We start from the raw sequence: 20,620 nt of genomic DNA on the forward strand, positions 1-20,620 counted from the left end.
ACGTAATTCATTTGTTTAGTCAATTACCAAAATTTGGATGATTTTGAATATTCACTTGAAAAGTTATCAAAGAAAAACATTTTTCATTTTGTAACTTCGAGGGCCCGTAACTTGGTTACGAAGACTTTTAGGAAAAAAAGTTATATGAAGTACTGGTGATATTTTGACCCCATCTATACATTCCCGAGAGGAAAAGAGGAAGTCCAGGGACACCCTGTATACAGGCCAAACTGGGAGAAATTTTGATACAAGGTACCGCGAACATGTCATTTCGGATAAAAAATCATTAATGTACGAACATTTTCAAAATTCGAAATATAAAAAATCATTAATGTACGAACATCTTCAAAATTCGAAACATAAATTAGATAAAGATAATTTAAAGATCCTACACACATGCGAAAAAGGGAAAATGATGAATCTGTGGAATCTATGGAAATAAACAGGTCAAAGAAAAATCCCAATTCTATTGTCCTCAACGAACAACTTGATTTAAATAATAGTCCTCTCCTGAACTTATAATCCAGATCCCACAACCTACATTATATTGAAAGCTTTGTTATGTTCATGGATTTTACAGGTATATGAAACGCAGGTACCGGGTATCAGGTATATCAAATAATTTACGATAGAATAAGCAACATAGGTATAAATTACTCAGATTTAAATGTAATCAGTTAGTTTTGAAAATGGTGTAATAGCCGAAACCGGTCAACAATAAAGAAATATAGTGGAAAATAGACAAAAGTGTGTTTTTGTAGTGTATCCTCAGTGAACATGAATTTCCACAAAATAAACAAGTCGTCAATCGAAGAAGTTACAGGTTATTGTCGTTTGAATCATATGTAGAGACTTGGACTCTCAGAAAACAGTATGCAGGTACCGTCAGTATTTGAGAATTTTTGAAACAGGAGAATACATACTTTGTGCCTGTCCGACTATGGACCAGATCAGGTTTTCATAGTTTGGCACAGTTTCACTCTTGCCATCTGACCTAAAGATCACTCACCAAATAAGTTAATCAGCTTCATCAAGAGGCTGGACTAATTTGGCTGAGTATTATTAAGTTGGAGCCATAATAAACCCATGTAGGTTACAGTGAAGTGAATATAACCACTCACTTCTAACCTAACCATGTTAATAGGTAGCTGCTCTAACAGATACATTTTATTCAGCAACGTTGCCATGCAGAACTTCCAATTGTTGAAGTTTGTTCCATCAAAAAGTGAAACTTTCTACATTTCTTCCTACACGTTATTCCTTACAATGTTATATATAATCAATATGCGATCACAACGCGAAGATCCCATAATAATAATAATCATCATCTTTATTCATCCTTTAAGATCATACACATGATATAGGACAAGCCATAAGATGTATATACATAGACATATATAGGTACACATAACTATATTACTTTAAACATATCGTCCATACAAACAAGCAAACGACAAATGAAAAAAACTATGAATTAGCAAAATATTCACTAATGTCATAAAAGCAGGACTCCACTAAATATTTTTTCAATCTTGTTTTGAATGTATTAATATTTGTTTCGTTTTTGATATCACTTGGGAGATGATTGAAAAATCGTATTCCATTATATTTAGAACTGCTTTCGTAAAGTGATGTACGGTGCTTTATACTTCTAAATAAGTCACCATGCCTCGTAGCATGGTCATGAGAGTCAGAATTTTTTGAGAAGCTCTTGATGTTGAGTTTAACATATGTTACAGTTTTATAAATGTAGATCGATGGTACCGTTAGTAATTTAAACTTTTTAAAATGATTCCTACAAGTCATTCGGTAATCTAGTCTAGTTCACATGTACTTTTTTTGTAATTATTTTCAGCCCTGTCCAAAAATTACGACCAAGGTGTCATTCGATTCGTATTTTTGCCGAGAAAGTTTAAGGAAAGGTCCGAAAAACGCCCCGATAAAAATTACAAAAGTTATAAACAATTAAGTGAAAAAAAAATGGGGCTTTAGTTTTTCCTTAATATCTCGGAAAATGTTCAAAATTTTGGAAGTTTGAAAAAAGATTTGAAAAGATCAATGAATTTGCGTAAAAAAAAGTCCCGACTCCCGAAACTGTATCTCGATTATTTATAATTTTTACAGAGCCCTGAAAATAGAGCCAAAAGCGGGTAGCTTCCGCGCACCTTTCGTCACTCTGACATAAAAACAAAAAAAATTATTTAAACATATTAAATGTAAATATTAAGGAATGAAAAAATTCATGTAATGTTGGGATACATCAATAAACAATAATCCGCAGTCAAAAAATGTTTATCCCAATTTTAACGTTAATTATAAATTTGTTAATTAATAACTTTTTCTGAATTGAAAGTTTATAAAAAATCCATATAATTATTAAACTAAAACCCTGGCATTTTTTTCCTTTGGTGAAGTTATCCTTAATAGGCAAAAAATTAGATTACCGTTGCCAAAATAAAAAAATTGTTATTTTCCATTTTTTTATTGACAATTGACAATTTTATCGACGCGTTTTCGGACCTTACCTTAAACTTTCTAGGCAAAAATACGAATCGAATGACACCTTAGTCGTAATTTTTGGACAGGGCTGAAAAATGTCACCAAAAAGAGCTAAATCGAGTACATGTGAACCAGACTAATCTAAGCCAAAGATTAGACGAATTAATCTTTTTTGACTGATGAAAACTCTGTGAGCATTGGCCGTAATTCCCCAAAGGACAATATTATAAAAAATATGTGAATATGAGAGAGCATAGTACACATTTATTAATTGCTCTAGTGTGAATATATTTTTCAGTTGCAAAATTGCATAATAACTACTATTGACCCTCTTACACACCTGATCAACATGTGTATACCACTTTAAATTTACATCTGAATATATGCCCAGAAATTTTATTGAATCCAAAAAATATATATTTTTATTGTTTACGCGAACAAAATAGTCATTTGAGATTTTTGTACGAGAATAAAACTGTAGACATACTGTTTTGTCAGGATTGACAATTGAGGAATTGTCACTACACCAATCAATAAATTCTTTTGACAAATTATTCATTTTCTGCACAAGTTCTTCTGGGGTTTCAGCATCAGTGGCAATTGTCGTATCATCTGCATACAAAAAAATGTGTTCAGTGCTCAAATAATTTGGTAAGAAGAAAAATCAGAAGAAAAATCAAGGGACCTAAAACTGATCCTTGAGGAACCCCTAAATCAACATCAAAAAGTTGAGATCTACAATCATCGAAATTTTCCGATACTCAATATAAGATGCGAGCCACGATAAAAAAATGCCCGAAATCCCAGTCCAGATAATTTGCCCAGAGCAACATTAATATTGATAGAATCAAATGCCTTAGAAAGGTCAAAGAAGAGTACCCCAATAAACCTTCCGCGATCCAATGCAGTATAGACGTAATCGAGAAAAGCCACCGAGGCACTCTCCGTCGATCTTCCAGGGCGAAACCTTATAAAATTTCTCGTTAGATTCCAAAAAGGGAAGGAGACTTCATTTTCCAAATCAACAACAGTAGCTCAAACTAAACAACAGAAAAATGATGAATAGCTTTTTTTTTCTCAATAAGATACAATAGAAACTCATTTAGTTGCTCTACATCATGGTGTATACCAAGAACATACATTCATCATAACAAAGCCAATGAAATGAATGGAACCTTGAGGCACTCCTGTTTTGATTTTTTCTATATTATCTGTTGAAAGTCTCATCTGCCCTTCTGTACAATAAGTATGATTCAAACTATATAATGTGCACGTTTCTGAATCTAATATTGCAGTTTTCCATGATGTTCTGCGCCAAATGCACAGAATACACCTGTTGCTGAGACACCATAATTTAATCCCTATAGAGAAAGTTGGAAATAGTGTTGTTTGTACTTTTTTCATTTTGAAACATTTTATTATTTTAGAGAAAAATATTAACTGTTTTCGTGACGATTTTTTCAATTATTTTGGGTAAGGAGGGAACAAGTAAAATTGAAAAATTGAGTCAGAGTCAACATCTAAATCTTTGGGCCTTGATTTGATGACAATCTCTCATTTAATAACCACATATTGAGTTTATGCAAAAAACTGGCATCAGAGCGCTTGAAGACTCGGTGAATTTCAAATGAATTTAATGTGTCTGTATCTAGGATAATATATTTTGCATCAATAGAATCCCAACTAATGTATGGAATCTGTCTCGGGAGAATAGCTCTGTATTCATTTTCTAAAAGAAGGCTGTGATATAGGTTTATGGGGGCAATATTCTTGCACAACATTATTCATTAGAAAAAAGATCTTGACTCTGACATGCATTTATATTTTGAAAATGCCTGTATGATCCATAAGAAATTCGGTGTAGATCAGGGGCTTTATTGCAATACAACACAACACAGTAACGATTTGTTACCATTACCTATACCTAAGTACCCTAAAAAAACAATGCCAAAAAAAAATTTCCACCACCTGCCAGCCCTACTTTTCAGTAGAGCTGTAAAACACTTATTTGATAAAGCTTGTCACTAGCTGAATAAATTCTTTGAGGAAATATTAGACTAGAATGCAAATGGTATTTTATGAATATTTTAAATTGTGTTATATTGGTAATTGTTAGTATTTCAAAGATATATCACGACTTTCTTCTAATCTGAAGTACTTTTGACTATTGTAATATCAAGCAAAATTTTGTCAATAAGAATATCGGGGTAAACTAAAAAGTTTGCCCTTCTACACTTGTATAAAGTTCTCCATTATAATTTTTATATTTTTTCAGATTGTGGAAGGTAACAATTACCCAAAAAAAGGTCGATAAAAAACCTGATGTTTTCCTCCACAAAAAATGACTTTCGTTGAATAAGAATGTACTGTTCTTTGAACATTGTTTTTTCTTTCTTACGAGTCTATTGTTTATTGTATTGTCTTTGACAGCACCCTTGAAATGCGGAATAACTACAGCAATTTTCAGAAATCCAGGAAACTAGTCTATCACAAGATAATCATTTATTTATAGAACAAATGCTTTTGAAACATAATCTGGGAGTGTGGACATGTCATCAATAACTAAAGTTCTCTTCTTCAGAGAAAAGTGCCTATATCAATTTGTATGTGAAAATAAGATGCTCTTGTTGCTTGTCAGTAGGTTGAATAAACTGATTAGGCACATATATCAGTTTTTACTCAATGTATTCTACCTTGCCTCATTCTGTATCATGTTCTTCTACACTCCAAAATTCCTTTTTGATGTATGGTGAAAAAACGAATTTATTTATCTTCTATAAGACTATTATCATCGTTCTTAGTTGTGGAAAAAATGTTTGGCAGACACAGTCGTTATGGTTCCTAAGTTTGACAACCTGAAGTAAAATATTTTTGATGAAACTATGTTGCCAGATCAAAAACGTGTATGGTGAAATTTCTGTATGTTTTCATACCTATAAAATCAACTATGATTATGTTGAATTCATTACTATTACATTTATTGTAAAATGACAAACCCAAAACAAATATCAAATTCATTTCAGCATCAGGAAAAGAGAAACCGTCAGACAAACCTATCCAACTTGTGAGCAATACAGTAAATTCTGATACAGAATATCCTCCTCCACTAAGCCCTAGTAAGATAAATCGAACAAGAATTAAGGCCGTACCTAGATTTGGCAAACGTAAAGCAAGTTACAGTGCCAGTGAATCTGAAGATGAAAGTAGGAAACACAGGATTAGAAATGATTCGGTAAGTTGATTTAGCAGTTCAACAGTTATGTTACTTTTTTGGGTCTTCTCAAAATGCCCCTCAGAAAAAAAATTGTTTGTTATCTAGACTGAGTAAATGGTGTCAAACATGCAAATAAATAAATTTGAAGTAAACTTGATGAGATGTAAAGTTTCTGTTCCATTTAAAAATCTCATTTGACATTTTGTGTTATGGGTTGACTACATGAATTTGAAAGTGAGTTTTAAATCATCTGGTTTTAAAATTGTATAATATTACTGTAGAAGAGTTTTCCGGAAATGGGGGCAGAGCTCTTGTTAAAGTTCTACCTAAGAAGTCTAGTCCTGCTGAATATAGGGACTTGCAATGCAATAAGCATTTTACTAACATTGTCCAAAGTATTGGAGAGGGCTATCAAAGAGCAGTTTCTAGGTCATCTGGAAAGATTTTCATTGCTTCTTACAGTTCAATCTGGACTTCGAAAGGGCTATAGTTGCACAACCGCCTACTTGCATGTCGCTGATTCAAGCTACTGATCAAGGATTAACTCGTCTGGACTTCAGCTGTGCATTCGATACTATACATCAACGATTATTATTAAACATCTTGCACTTCATTGGGCTCTCTGAGGCAACTCTGACATTTTTCAAAAGTTACTTGACAGCGAGAAAATAAAAAGTATGTATAGATGATAACCAATTCAAGAATGAGCATCTTCGGCTGATGGTGTACCCCAAGGATCCATTCTAGAGCCGTTACTGTTCACCATATACATTTCAGGTGACACAGATTGCCTTGACAAATGTTCTGCTCATCTTCATGCTAATGACACACAAATCTATTACAGCTTTCTTCTGGAAGACAAGAAAACTGCCTCCGTTGTCATCAATACAGACATTGATGTTTTCGATAGAACTACTGCAGATCACTGTTTAAAGATAAATGTCAATAAAGCCAATATATAATATAATAATAAGAAGAATAATATTCGGACTAAAAAAACACTGTGACTCATGTTCCAACATGAATATCAAATATCAACAATAAACTGCCGGCATTGGCTTATAAAAAAAAATAAAAATGTTATTGTCCAAACAGACACTAGACCCAATTACAGGACACAGTATACAATTTTGAGATGAAAGTGTTGATATCAGGAAATATATAATATAATAGTAATATATTCATGAAATATTTAAAAGAAAAAATAACAAATTTCAAGTGAGTGTGATGATTTGCAAACAAAATATACTGTTTTAATTTATAGTACATTGCAAATAAGGGAGATTTGAATAACATATCGGTTCTAGGTGTGGTAGGTAAAAACATTGATCAGTTCCACTACTGATTCATGGCACATTGAACTCTAGTTGAAAACTATCCAACTTATGTAAAAGCTATTCTTTGTGAGACATTGGTGCTGTCATTGTTCAATTATGGTGATTCTCTATGGCCCTTGCTTAACAAGCTAATATCAAAACGAAATTCAAAAACAAATGTCATATTCAAGACTAATTTTTGCAGTTCGTAGACGTCAGAGGATATCACATGAATTACGAGACATTGTATAGTTGAATATGGCTAACAGGAGACATCTACATAGTGCAAATCTCTTTTATAGGATTTTTTTGTAGAGAGAATACCATATTGAAACGAAATTGTGCACAATTTCCCTAGAAACAAATTCCAAAACGTAAATAGGACTCAATTTGTGCAAAATAAACTGATCTTGTGATAGTGTAATATGTAACTCTCTTGCACTGCATGGCATCCTGCTGATAGTCTTTTACATAAGTAGTCGACATGGGAATCAAATTTTAAATTTTCATCAACGAAGAGCCCTAAAAATTTGTTTTTCTCCAAATTTTCAATTTTTACATTTTCCAAGTGTACTTCTCCTATGTTACATCTAAACGTGACCACATTTGTTTTGTTGATGTTGAATGATAAAAAAATTGAATCGCACCACTCTTTCACCCTGAGTTATTTGATAATCAAGTACCCTTTAGAAACCACTTATCATATCGTTTTGTGAAAAAATGAATGAGAAATAAAATGTTTCTTCACTTTAATCAGATCATATAAAATGGTAGAGAACATAACAACGTTAACATAACATTATGAAACCAAAATTATCACTGTCGGTTGAGAGATGCTACTGTGAGCTTCTTGCCTATAAAAATGATTTTACTTTCACTTCTTATTGAATTGTGAACTTCTTTCACTTTGTATGAATATAAAAAATGTGTATACTTGGTTAGTTGTTTTAACATTTCTGTATTCTTGGAATTGGAACCTCTGACATAAAATGAATTAATTGAAAACACACTTTCCATATCTGTAAGATTCTATTATTATAATGGAGTTTACTTTCAGAATTTTCCTTTGAAACTTACCCAATGGAAAAAAACAAAAAATAACTTAAAGAAACATTAGACATATCGATATTGACAGATTCAGTGCTGATAAACTGATATGAAACTGTAGATATAGATGTTAAAGTAAATCTCATGAATTATTTCATTACAAAAACTCTTGATGTCATTCACCAAGAAAAAACTCTTTGAAAAACAAAATTACACTCTTTGGATAACTGAGAACATAAGATTGATGCAGAAATTGAGAGACAATGCATTAACTAGATTCAAAAAGTCAAAACTAGCACATCATTGGGATTACTATAAACAATTGAGGAATTATACTTACATCGATATACGCTACGAGAAAAGGGCATATTTAAACTACAAACTACGTAATACTGATAGTAAGGGTAGATGGCAGGAACTTAAGGAATTAAAAGTTGCAAAAGTAAAAAAAGAGCTCCCTGCAAACTTGAAAAATGTAGAAAGCGATTTCATTTCTACTAGGTCTCAAACAGATGTCTTACCGGATGAAGACTTACTGCGCATTTATGACACGAACAGCAAAGAAGGTATATGTGATTAACTCATTTTTTCATCGACTACTGAAAATTATATCTTCAGCATCATAAATAGCATAAAATCACAAGCATATGGTGTAGATGAAATCGATATGACTATTATGAAAATTTGTTGTATTTTCATTATAACGGTAGGTACTAATTCACATAATAAACGAATGGTTAAGTCAAAGTTATTTTTGTTATGTATGGAAATGTGCAAAAGTTATTCCCCAACCAAAAAATAAATAACCACAAAATTTTATTGATTTAAGGTCAATAAGTATTCTTCCGACATGTTCCAAGATTATAGAAAAAGTAATGGAAAATCAAATGTGCCATTTCATTAATCGTTACAATAAACAGTCTAGTTTTAAAAAACGTTATAGTTGTGTGTGCAACAGCATTATAGAGATTATAGATGGCATAATTAGTGCTATAGATAAAAATGAAGCCACCATTTTAATTCTATTGGATTATTCAAAAACATTTGACACCATCAATCATAAAATACTCTGTGCTATATTACATTTTTTTGGGTTAGTAGTAATGCATCAGTAATGTTGATATCATCTTATCTAGATAATAGATTACAAAAAATTCAGATTCACGATATTTCTTCTATACCCAAAGGCAGCATTTTAGGCCCGCTTTTGTATACCCTCTATACTGCCACATTTATCAAGAAGTTGAAGTCTTGTAAATATCACCTTGATGCAGATGACTCTTGAATATATTTATCTTTCAAATCTTCAGATGTAGGTCAAGCAGTAACCGATATAAATTTTGATCTAAATACGATTTTAAATGTCCATTGACCATGTGTTGAAAATAAATCCAAACGAATCACTAGCTATTATCTTTGAAAGTAATAAAATCAGGGAAGAAGTAAAGAACTAAACTTGGCGCTGTTTATCATTCATGTTTAGACAAGAACGACAGGTGTCGTATACAAAAAGTTCAAAACTCTTGCAATAGGTTAATATTTGGTATCAGAAGAAGGTCTACATTTTCACACAAATTAACAGATTTGAAGTGATTGAATATGTTTAATCGTAGACCTTTTCATGCAACATGCATATTCTTTAAAATCATCAAGTATAGGAGTCCTCCCCACTTATGTGAACTATTGTCTTATAGAACAGATGTCTATAACCTGAATTTGCGTAAAAATGTAGTGTTACACATTCCTGAACATAAAGAGGAAATATTTAAACGATCTTTTTCCTATCTTCTCCACAATAAATTATCTCCCTCCATAAATGGAAAAACTATTGTTTTAACATGTCAGAAACTGTTTTTAAAAGTATGTTTGAACAGCATCTGTTCAACATTCAGAATAACTAGGTTCGTGGCGAGAAACCTGAAAAAAATTTTAGCTATTCATATATCTCTATATCTATATATTACCTTTTCCTTTCTTTTACCTTCCTTCTTTCCTTCTCGTCAAGCCCTAATATAATATTTTATTTTTATACATTTTCGGCATTGGTGAAAGAGCAGATGCAAATGCAAATTCGCGATCTGATATTATTTGATGTTAATTGCAGCAGTTTCCAAAAATATATTTCTGATTTTTGTAGTTTTGATTGTTTTTTTCGAAATAAAATTTGCAGAGTCTCTATCTTGGTGTTCAGCTGTTATAAGTATTCATTCCGTTTTCTATATTGTGGGACTGCAAATGATATTAAAGTATCACCACCCGAAGCAAATTAATGAGTGTATCCATATTGAAATAATATTAATATTTCAATTCTTTAATTCCTCATAGGTTTGTTCTTCCACTTCAGTAGTCGCTGATTCTGTAGGAGAATGCATGTCTCCTCAAAGACAGAAGGAAGTAACAGCGAGTACAGTTTCAAAGAAATGTAACAGGTCTGAACAAACTAGAAAGCTGGCAGAGGCACGGAGAGAATTCCAACGACGTTTTGGAACGAATGTACCAGACAGAAAAAAGCTCAGAATGATGGATCTCATATTTTACAATCCAGTATCCAATCGCATTGTGTGAGTAAACTAACTATGTACAAGATCATTTGGTTTTCGTTTAATATTATATTGTAGTGAGAAATGTCATCAGTGGCTGGCAGCATCATACTAATTATTATGTAGTATCATGGTATGTGTGGTATTTTAATTTTTTTCAAAAAAATTATTTAAAATTTATCGAATCCATTTCAATGAGTTGAAAAATATATTACTGACCTAGCAGAAAGATTAACAGTGTAAGTATAATGAGCCTGGAGCTGGCGGTCATAGCTAGAGTGTGGAAATACTTTGTAAATGGTGAAACGGCCATTGGAACAGATAGTAACAGTCAATATTCTCAGTGAACTTCCTCATTTGGTAAGGCCGTAATATTTCATTTTGCCGCATTTGCCGTTAAAGTATTTCTGGCCGCAACCTCTGGCTGCCAGCTTCGAGTTCACGAAAGTATACAGTATAATTATATTGCATATTGAAGATGCAATTGATTATAAGTCTTTTCAAAAATTACACCTCACGTTTTGATCTCCACAACCTTTATTTGAAAAATATAATCACTACATGTTTCGCTAGCACAGTAGCTTTCTCAAGTGTATACACAGGTGGGCTGAAACTGCATCCGCGGAGACGTTGGTGAAGCCTCTCACCCGAGGCAACCCAGTGTTTTTCATCCTTACACTGAGCTGATATATATATATATATATATATATATATATATATATATATATATATATATATATATATATATATATACAGCAAAATGGATTAACGGGGTCTCTCAGTCAAAAAATCCAAAATCAAATCTCTGTTCTACTTTGCCAAGCTTTCGCTTCTAATGGGAAGCTTCTTCAGGGCAGTAAAAATGAGCTAAAAACAATAAATTGAACATATAAACTGACGGAGAAGGTTGAACATGTATAAGATTTTTTTGTTTTTACTGCCCTGAAGAAGCTTCCCATTAGAAGCAAAAGCTTGGCAAAGTAGAACAGAAATTTGATTTTTGATTTTTTGACTGAGAGACCCCGTTAATCCATTTTGCTGTACATTTCTCCAGTCGCTAAGATTATCCACTTTATATATATATATATATATAAATGACCATTTTTCGAAAGAAATGCTCATTTAAGAAAAACTATTGAACTTAGCCATAGGGAATACTTAATGAAATTTGTAGAGGTTTCGTTGGCGCTTCTTATGGATCAATAATATACAGGGTGTTCCATTTAATATAAGGAAGATTTTGCAAATTTTCATTTACAATATTTGGCAAGCGGTTTTTCATACCCTGTATATCACAGGTCGATTTCAGATATATCGTTTGAGAGAGTTACCAATGTAGAATATTCGACCAAAAAAAAATTTCAACTGGACTTGGCACCACTTTATAATTTCAAATATTCTGAGTGACGAATATTGGAAAAAAAAAACCTGTCATGCTAGATATCTCGAAAACCGTCAATATTTTCGAAGTGCAGATATACATAAAGTTTATTTTATTTTCTATGAAGAAACCGAAAAAGCGATAAAAAATATAGGTTGCCATTTAAAAAGACACAGTTGGGATCCGCCCAGAAAAAATCGAACACCCTGTGTGACCGCCAATATTTTTATTTTGTCGAGCTCGAGCAATAAGGTAATATTATAGAAAATTAGATTCCTATCTGCTTCCTATATAGAGATATGGAACACCGCGCCACTGTTGCAGGACCCTGTATATATATATATATATATATATATATATATATATATATATATATATATATATATATATATATACAGGGTGTTCCTTAAACACATACTAATATTTAAGGAGGTAATTCTTAGACCAATTTTAAGGAAAAAACGTCCTATGGACGTATGCCCTAAATGCCTTAACTTTTGAGATACAGGGTGGCAAAGTTTTCAAAAATAATCAGTTTTTTAATAATAACTGAGATAATTTTGTAGACATCTTTGGCATATTTGGTACATATGTTCCATGCCTCAAGGCGCATTTTCTGATGTACAATTCTCTTAATTTTCTCTGCCAGTGGCGTACGTACGAGTTTTGAAATGTATATTTTTGGCAAAAAAAATACTACGCCACTGCTTTATCTTGAATCAAAAATTATTTTTAAAATCTCCATACATTTTTGAGCACATTTGATTTGCTGGGTTTTCTTTGTCCGACGCATGGTTTTCGCTCAAAAAATTAAAAATCGCTTTACTTAAGGATAAATTCTTTAAAAATCTGATGCGGTATCGTGCACCGACTGAAAGCAAACTAAGAGATCAGATTTGTTGCAAAATAATTGAGGATCTAAAAGGTATTTGTTTGTTGTCAGATGCACTGTTAAATGCACTGTTAATTAAAATTACGTCATAACGCAGCACCGCTTAATAATTTTTGAAAACATAAATTTAGTTATCCTGGAATAAATGACGTGTAGCAGAATTTATTTACTGCACCTCTTGGAAATATGGAGTTTGTCGATATGTGATTTCTTTTAAAGATTAAAAAAAAAAACAGCGTACCCACCATAGCAATAAAAAACGAATTCTCTGTATGTACAAACGTCAGTAGCTAATATTGATGTTGGTTTAAAGTAAGGTGTTGGTGTTAAAAACTATCACAGCGCGTTTTGATTGATTTTGAAGTGTTATTGAAGTTATTTTGGTAGTCCGCTGTTTTTCTGAATATCAGTAAATATGGTAAATTATACGAATGCGGAAATGGCGCAAATGCATTACGTATATGGCCTTGCCGATGGTAATGCAACAGAAGCCAGGCGCATTTATCATGAAAGATATCCTAATCGTGCCTTACCAGATAGTCGAACCTTTTCAAATATTCATCGTCGACTTGGGGAAACTGGTAGTTTCAAGAAAGGGACTCCGGAAGGTAGACCTCGTGTAGTAAGAACTCCTGAATTGAGGAAGCGGTGCTGCAAGAAATTGAGGAACATCCTGAGACGAGTACGAGGAAGATCGCCAGAACTCTGGATATTTGTCATCAAATTGTTTGGCGTATTTTGGTTGATTTTTTGTTATACCCATACCATATTTCAAGAGTGCAGGCATTACTCCCCAGAGATTTTCCACAGCGTGTGAACTTCAGTCAGTGGTATCTACAAAGTATTGCACTAAATCCGCAGTTTGAGACACAAATTTTGTTCACAGACGAAGCAAATTTTTCTCGGAATGCCATTCAAAATTTCCATAACAATCATGTGTGGGCTGAAGAAAATCCCATGCAATAACCGAAACCCATTTCCAACACCAATTTTCGGTTAATGTATGGGCAGGAATTATAGGTGATCATCTAATAGGCCCATTTTTTCTACCAGGACGCCTTGATGGTCGTTCTTATTTACACTTTCTCGAAGAAAACTTACCTGGGTTATTGGAAGATGTGCCACTTGCGTTAAGGAATCGAATATGGTACATGCACGATGGCGCCCCTGCTCATTTCAGTGTAATTGTCTGAAACCATTTAAATACAGTTTATCCTAGTCGTTGGATAGGTCGCGGAGGACCTCAGCAATGGCCAGCAAGATCCCCCGATCTCAACAGTTTAGTTTTTTTTTATGGGGTCACCTTAAAACTCTTGTGTATAAAACTCCCGTTAATACTTTAGAAGATTTAAGAGAGCGAATAGTTGCCTCGTGTGAAACTATACGAAATACGCCGGGAGTATTTGAACGGGTGCGTAATTCCATGCGTAGAAGGGCGGAAGCATGCATTCGTTTAGACTTACTGTCACAAAATAAAATAAAACTCGTTTTTGTGAAAAATTTATTTTTTTGCAGATTATGTTTTCAAATATTATTAGGGAATTGGTAATGCGTTATGAAGCAATTTTCAGATTCTCATTCATTTTAGAATTGATCCAATTTCTTAATTTGCTTTCTGTCGATTTTTATTTTTTTGAGTGAAAATCATGCGTCGGACAAAGAAATACCAAGAGATCAAATTTTCTCAAAAATAAATGAGGATTTTAAAAATGATTTTATTTTGAAAAGAAAGCATGGCGTAGTACTTTTTCCCCAAAAATATTCAATGCGAAACCCGTAGGGATGCCACTGTTTGAAAAAATACAAATTTGTGTACATCAGAAAATGCGCCTTGAGGCATGGAACATATGTACCAAATATGCCAAAGATGTCTACAAAAGTATCTCAGTTATTATTAAAAAACTGATTATTTTTGAATATATATATATATATATATATATATAAAATCTAGAAAGGTTAATGCAGTCAAGCTGCTGGAAAATAATTCCATGAAAATCAAAAAATAAATAGATAAGTACTCTTTGATCATTCCCATATTGATTTCAATTTAAGAGCCACCGGTATACAGCTGTTTCAGCCTATTGGGCATCGTCAGTACCGGGCAGGCGGTCCTCGATTGAAGACAAAATGAGAAAAAACCAAGAAGTACTTGATAAAAATAGCTGCGTAAACGCAAGCGAAACATAAGTGGAACCACCTATTGGTGTGACACCCAAGTCAACTTGCCAAGTTTTTATGTCAGTGTTGGTGGTTTGACCAATCAACCGACAACTGCGGTAGCAGAAATTTGGGAAGCTAACCTGAAATGCCATCGGAAAACGAATCCACATGTTTCTAGAAATGATATGAAATCTAGAAAGGTTAATGCAGTCAAGCTGCTGGAAAATAATTCCATGAAAATCAAAAAATAAATAGATAAGTACTCTTTGATCATTCCCATATTGATTTCAATTTAAGAGCCACCGGTATACAGCTGTTTCAGCCTATTGGGCATCGTCAGTACCGGGCAGGCGGTCCTCGATTGAAGACAAAATGAGAAAAAACCAAGAAAGTACTTGATAAAAATAGCTGCGTAAACGCAAGCGAAACATAAGTGGAACCACCTATTGGTGTGACACCCAAGTCAACTTGCCAAGTTTTTATGTCAGTGTTGGTGGTTTGACCAATCAACCGACAACTGCGGTAGCAGAAATTTGGGAAGCTAACCTGAAATGCCATCGGAAAACGAATCCACATGTTTCTAGAAATGATATGAAATCTAGAAAGGTTAATGCAGTCAAGCTGCTGGAAAATAATTCCATGAAAATCAAAAAATAAATAGATAAGTACTCTTTGATCATTCCCATATTGATTTCAATTTAAGAGCCACCGGTATACAGCTGTTTCAGCCTATTGGGCATCGTCAGTACCGGGCAGGCGGTCCTCGATTGAAGACAAAATGAGAAAAAACCAAGAAAGTACTTGATAAAAATAGTTGCGTAAACGCAAGCGAAACATAAGTGGAACCACCTATTGGTGTGACACCCAAGTCAACTTGCCAAGTTTTTATGTCAGTGTTGGTGGTTTGACCAATCAACCGACAACTGCGGTAGCAGAAATTTGGGAAGCTAACCTGAAATGCCATCGGAAAACGAATCCACATGTTTCTAGAAATGATATGAAATCTAGAAAGGTTAATGCAGTCAAGCTGCTGGAAAATAATTCCATGAAAATCAAAAAATAAATAGATAAGTACTCTTTGATCATTCCCATATTGATTTCAATTTAAGAGCCACCGGTATACAGCTGTTTCAGCCTATTGGGCATCGTCAGTACCGGGCAGGCGGTCCTCGATTGAAGACAAAATGAGAAAAAACCAAGAAAGTACTTGATAAAAATAGCTGCGTAAACGCAAGCGAAACATAAGTGGAACCACCTATTGGTGTGACACCCAAGTCAACTTGCCAAGTTTTTATGTCAGTGTTGGTGGTTTGACCAATCAACCGACAACTGCGGTAGCAGAAATTTGGGAAGCTAACCTGAAATGCCATCGGAAAACGAATCCACATGTTTCTAGAAATGATATGAAATCTAGAAAGGTTAATGCAGTCAAGCTGCTGGAAAATAATTCCATGAAAATCAAAAAATAAATAGATAAGTACTCTTTGATCATTCCCATATTGATTTCAATTTACGCAGCTATTTTTATCAAGTACTTTCTTGGTTTTTTCTCATTTTGTCTTCAATCGAGGACCGCCTGCCCGGTACTGACGATGCCCAATAGGCTGAAACAGCTGTATACCGGTGGCTCTTAAATTGAAATCAATATGGGAATGATCAAAGAGTACTTATCTATTTATTTTTTGATTTTCATGGAATTATTTTCCAGCAGCTTGACTGCATTAACCTTTCTAGATTTCATATCATTTCTAGAAACATGTGGATTCGTTTTCCGATGGCATTTCAGGTTAGCTTCCCAAATTTCTGCTACCGCAGTTGTCGGTTGATTGGTCAAACCACCAACACTGACATAAAAAACTTGGCAAGTTGACTTGGGTGTCACACCAATAGGTGGTTCCACTTATGTTTCGCTTGCGTTTACGCAGCTATTTTTATCAAGTACTTTCTTGGTTTTTTCTCATTTTGTCTTCAATCGAGGACCGCCTGCCCGGTACTGACGATGCCCAATAGGCTGAAACAGCTGTATACCGGTGGCTCTTAAATTGAAATCAATATGGGAATGATCAAAGAGTACTTATCTATTTATTTTTTGATTTTCATGGAATTATTTTCCAGCAGCTTGACTGCATTAACCTTTCTAGATTTCATATCATTTCTAGAAACATGTGGATTCGTTTTCCGATGGCATTTCAGGTTAGCTTCCCAAATTTCTGCTACCGCAGTTGTCGGTTGATTGGTCAAACCACCAACACTGACATAAAAACTTGGCAAGTTGACTTGGGTGTCACACCAATAGGTGGTTCCACTTATGTTTCGCTTGCGTTTACGCAGCTATTTTTATCAAGTACTTTCTTGGTTTTTTCTCATTTTGTCTTCAATCGAGGACCGCCTGCCCGGTACTGACGATGCCCAATAGGCTGAAACAGCTGTATACCGGTGGCTCTTAAATTGAAATCAATATGGGAATGATCAAAGAGTACTTATCTATTTATTTTTTGATTTTCATGGAATTATTTTCCAGCAGCTTGACTGCATTAACCTTTCTAGATTTCATATCATTTCTAGAAACATGTGGATTCGTTTTCCGATGGCATTTCAGGTTAGCTTCCCAAATTTCTGCTACCGCAGTTGTCGGTTGATTGGTCAAACCACCAACACTGACATAAAAACTTGGCAAGTTGACTTGGGTGTCACACCAATAGGTGGTTCCACTTATGTTTCGCTTGCGTTTACGCAGCTATTTTTATCAAGTACTTTCTTGGTTTTTTCTCATTTTGTCTTCAATCGAGGACCGCCTGCCGGTACTGACGATGCCCAATAGGCTGAAACAGCTGTATACCGGTGGCTCTTAAATTGAAATCAATATGGGAATGATCAAAGAGTACTTATCTATTTATTTTTTGATTTTCATGGAATTATTTTCCAGCAGCTTGACTGCATTAACCTTTCTAGATTTCATATCATTTCTAGAAACATGTGGATTCGTTTTCCGATGGCATTTCAGGTTAGCTTCCCAAATTTCTGCTACCGCAGTTGTCGGTTGATTGGTCAAACCACCAACACTGACATAAAAACTTGGCAAGTTGACTTGGGTGTCACACCAATAGGTGGTTCCACTTATGTTTCGCTTGCGTTTACGCAGCTATTTTTATCAAGTACTTTCTTGGTTTTTTCTCATTTTGTCTTCAATCGAGGACCGCCTACCCGGTACTGACGATGCCCAATAGGCTGAAACAGCTGTATACCGGTGGCTCTTAAATTGAAATCAATATGGGAATGATCAAAGAGTACTTATCTATTTATTTTTTATATATATATATATATATATATATATATATATATATATATATATATATATATATATATATAATCTAGAAAGGTTAATGCAGTCAAGCTGCTGGTGGTTCCACTTATGTTTCGCTTGCGTTTACGCAGCTATTTTTATCAAGTACTTTCTTGGTTTTTTCTCATTTTGTCTTCAATCCAGAGACAAGTACAAGAAAAATTAGTCAAACTTCAAATGTGAGTCACATGACAGTTTACAGAATTTTAAAGGAACAGCAATTATATCCTTATCATATTCAGCGTGTCCAGGCACCTATGCTACGTGATTTCCAACCACGTATCGAATTTGCTCAATGGCTTCAAAGAAAAGTCGAACAGCATCCGCAAATTTCCATGAACTTCCATAACAACCACATCTGGGCGGAAGATAACCCACATGCCATAACGCAAACTCATTTCCAAGACAGATTCTCTTTTGATGTATGGGTAGGCATAATTGGGGATTATTTAATTGGGCCCTATTTTCTCCCCTTACGTTTGAATGGAGATACTTACCTACATTTTTTGGAACACCTAAAATTCCTAGTTCATGCTAGCCCCATTGAAAACGAGGAAATGTTGAGGGATCGCATAATAGCTTGCTGCGAAACGATAAGAAACACTCCGGGTATTTTTCAACGGGTGCAGAATTCTTTGATGAGGGAGCAGAAGCTTGTATTACTGTTGAGGGTCATCACTTTGAACAGTTGTTGTAATAGTTGTTTCGTTCAATTTTCATATGTTTATTTTCCTAATAAATAACATAGTACTTCTCCGAATTGTTTTTTTTTACAAACTCCGAAATGTAGCACTTTCTATTTGAATAATTAAACCTGACAATTTTTTTTAATGTGGATTAAATAAGCAGTTCGATAATGCTCAGTTTAGAAGAAGTCTGTACGGGTATACTGTGTATAAAATTTGATGAAAATAACTAAAATTGCAAAAAACTTATGACAAAAACCTACCATGCTTGAAAAATTTCAACAATCTGTATTTCGAAAACGAATCATTCTTCGTTAAACATTTTATAGGAAAAAGTTGTTTATTTTGACGAGATCCACCACATACTTAGTTTTTGTAATGTTCTCGGCAACTTCACTTAGCGCCCTAGGAGCTAAGTCATTTGCATCGATATAGAAAATTGTAAATATCTCGAAAACGATCACCTCCAGCGTTGTTGAGGAAGTATACCTTTTTTACTTGTAAAATGTGTGGGAATTAGGTTTTTTCATGAAAATTACCAAAAGTTTACTGTCAGAAAAGTTACGGCAATTTGAAATAAATAATGACCGTATGCAAAAACCATATCAGCCATTTCAGCATTCGTAAAGTCGGGCATGGTACGAAGAAATCACTTTATAAACTCCGAACTGTGAATTTGTCAATCAATAGTTAAAAACATGACAGCGAACTTCTATTTTTATAAACAAACTTTCATAGCCTACTCGATTTAATTAACTTAATTTGCAAGCGGAGAGTGACAAAAATTATTGAAATCAAATTTGGCTATAAAGTAATATGCATCGATATAGAAAATTGTAAATATCTCGAAAACGATCACCTCCAGCGTTGTTGAGGAGGTGTACCTTTTTTACTTGGAAAAGGTGTGGAAATTAGGTTTTTTCATGGAAAGTACCAAAAGTTTATTGTCAAAAAAGTTAAGGTAATTTGAAATAAATAATGACAGCGTACGCAGCGCCCTCTAGATGTTACATGAAAATTAATACGAAATTATGATTTCCCACGTCAAAAAAACCCCGAGTACCGAATTTCGTGCAAATAACTTATTTTTTGCAAGAGTTATTTTCAAAAAGCGAACAAAAAATTTCAATTTCAAAACATGGTATCTCCGAAACGAAGCATTTTCGGACGCAAGTTCATATAGACTTTTTTTCTAAAATTGTCTCAGGAATACGTCACTTGAGTATTTCAACGTACTGTTTATACAGGGCTATTCAAATTCGTTTCTGTACATGGGGATCTCGTAAACGATAAGAGATATAGTGTCGGTTGAATTGTGGCAAAGTTGCATATTTTAGAGACCTATCCAACTCTCGAAAATCTCTACGATACATAGGGAGACGTGAAAGTTGTTATTGTGTTTTTATTCAACTCAGTCAACCAATTTCCAGGACCGTAATTTAAAAGGGAATAATTCACACAATTAAAATCGAATATTACCGAAAAATCCCGAAATGTAAAATTGAATTTAATTTCTTAGTATGAAGTTAACGTATACAATCC

General features: G+C 33.9%; 1 protein-coding gene across 3 annotated transcripts in view; it reads left to right on the plus strand.

Annotated features, from left to right (window-relative positions):
* Bdp1 (transcription factor TFIIIB component B'' homolog Bdp1) overlaps positions 1-20,620 on the plus strand; it is a 34,902-nt gene that overhangs the window by 8,583 nt on the left and 5,699 nt on the right. For all 3 annotated transcript variants that reach the window (XM_023166711.2, XM_074178130.1, XM_074178129.1), the window contains exons 2-3: positions 5,523-5,731; positions 10,402-10,637. In XM_023166711.2, the coding sequence (XP_023022479.2) occupies positions 5,523-5,731; positions 10,402-10,637 (445 nt within the window). The remainder of the gene's footprint in view (positions 1-5,522; positions 5,732-10,401; positions 10,638-20,620) is intronic.

Source organism: Leptinotarsa decemlineata, unplaced genomic scaffold, assembly GCF_025532065.1.
Source record: "Leptinotarsa decemlineata unplaced genomic scaffold, Ldec_3_MD MMD2_tig00003348_RagTag_RagTag, whole genome shotgun sequence".
NCBI lineage: Eukaryota > Metazoa > Arthropoda > Insecta > Coleoptera > Chrysomelidae > Leptinotarsa > Leptinotarsa decemlineata.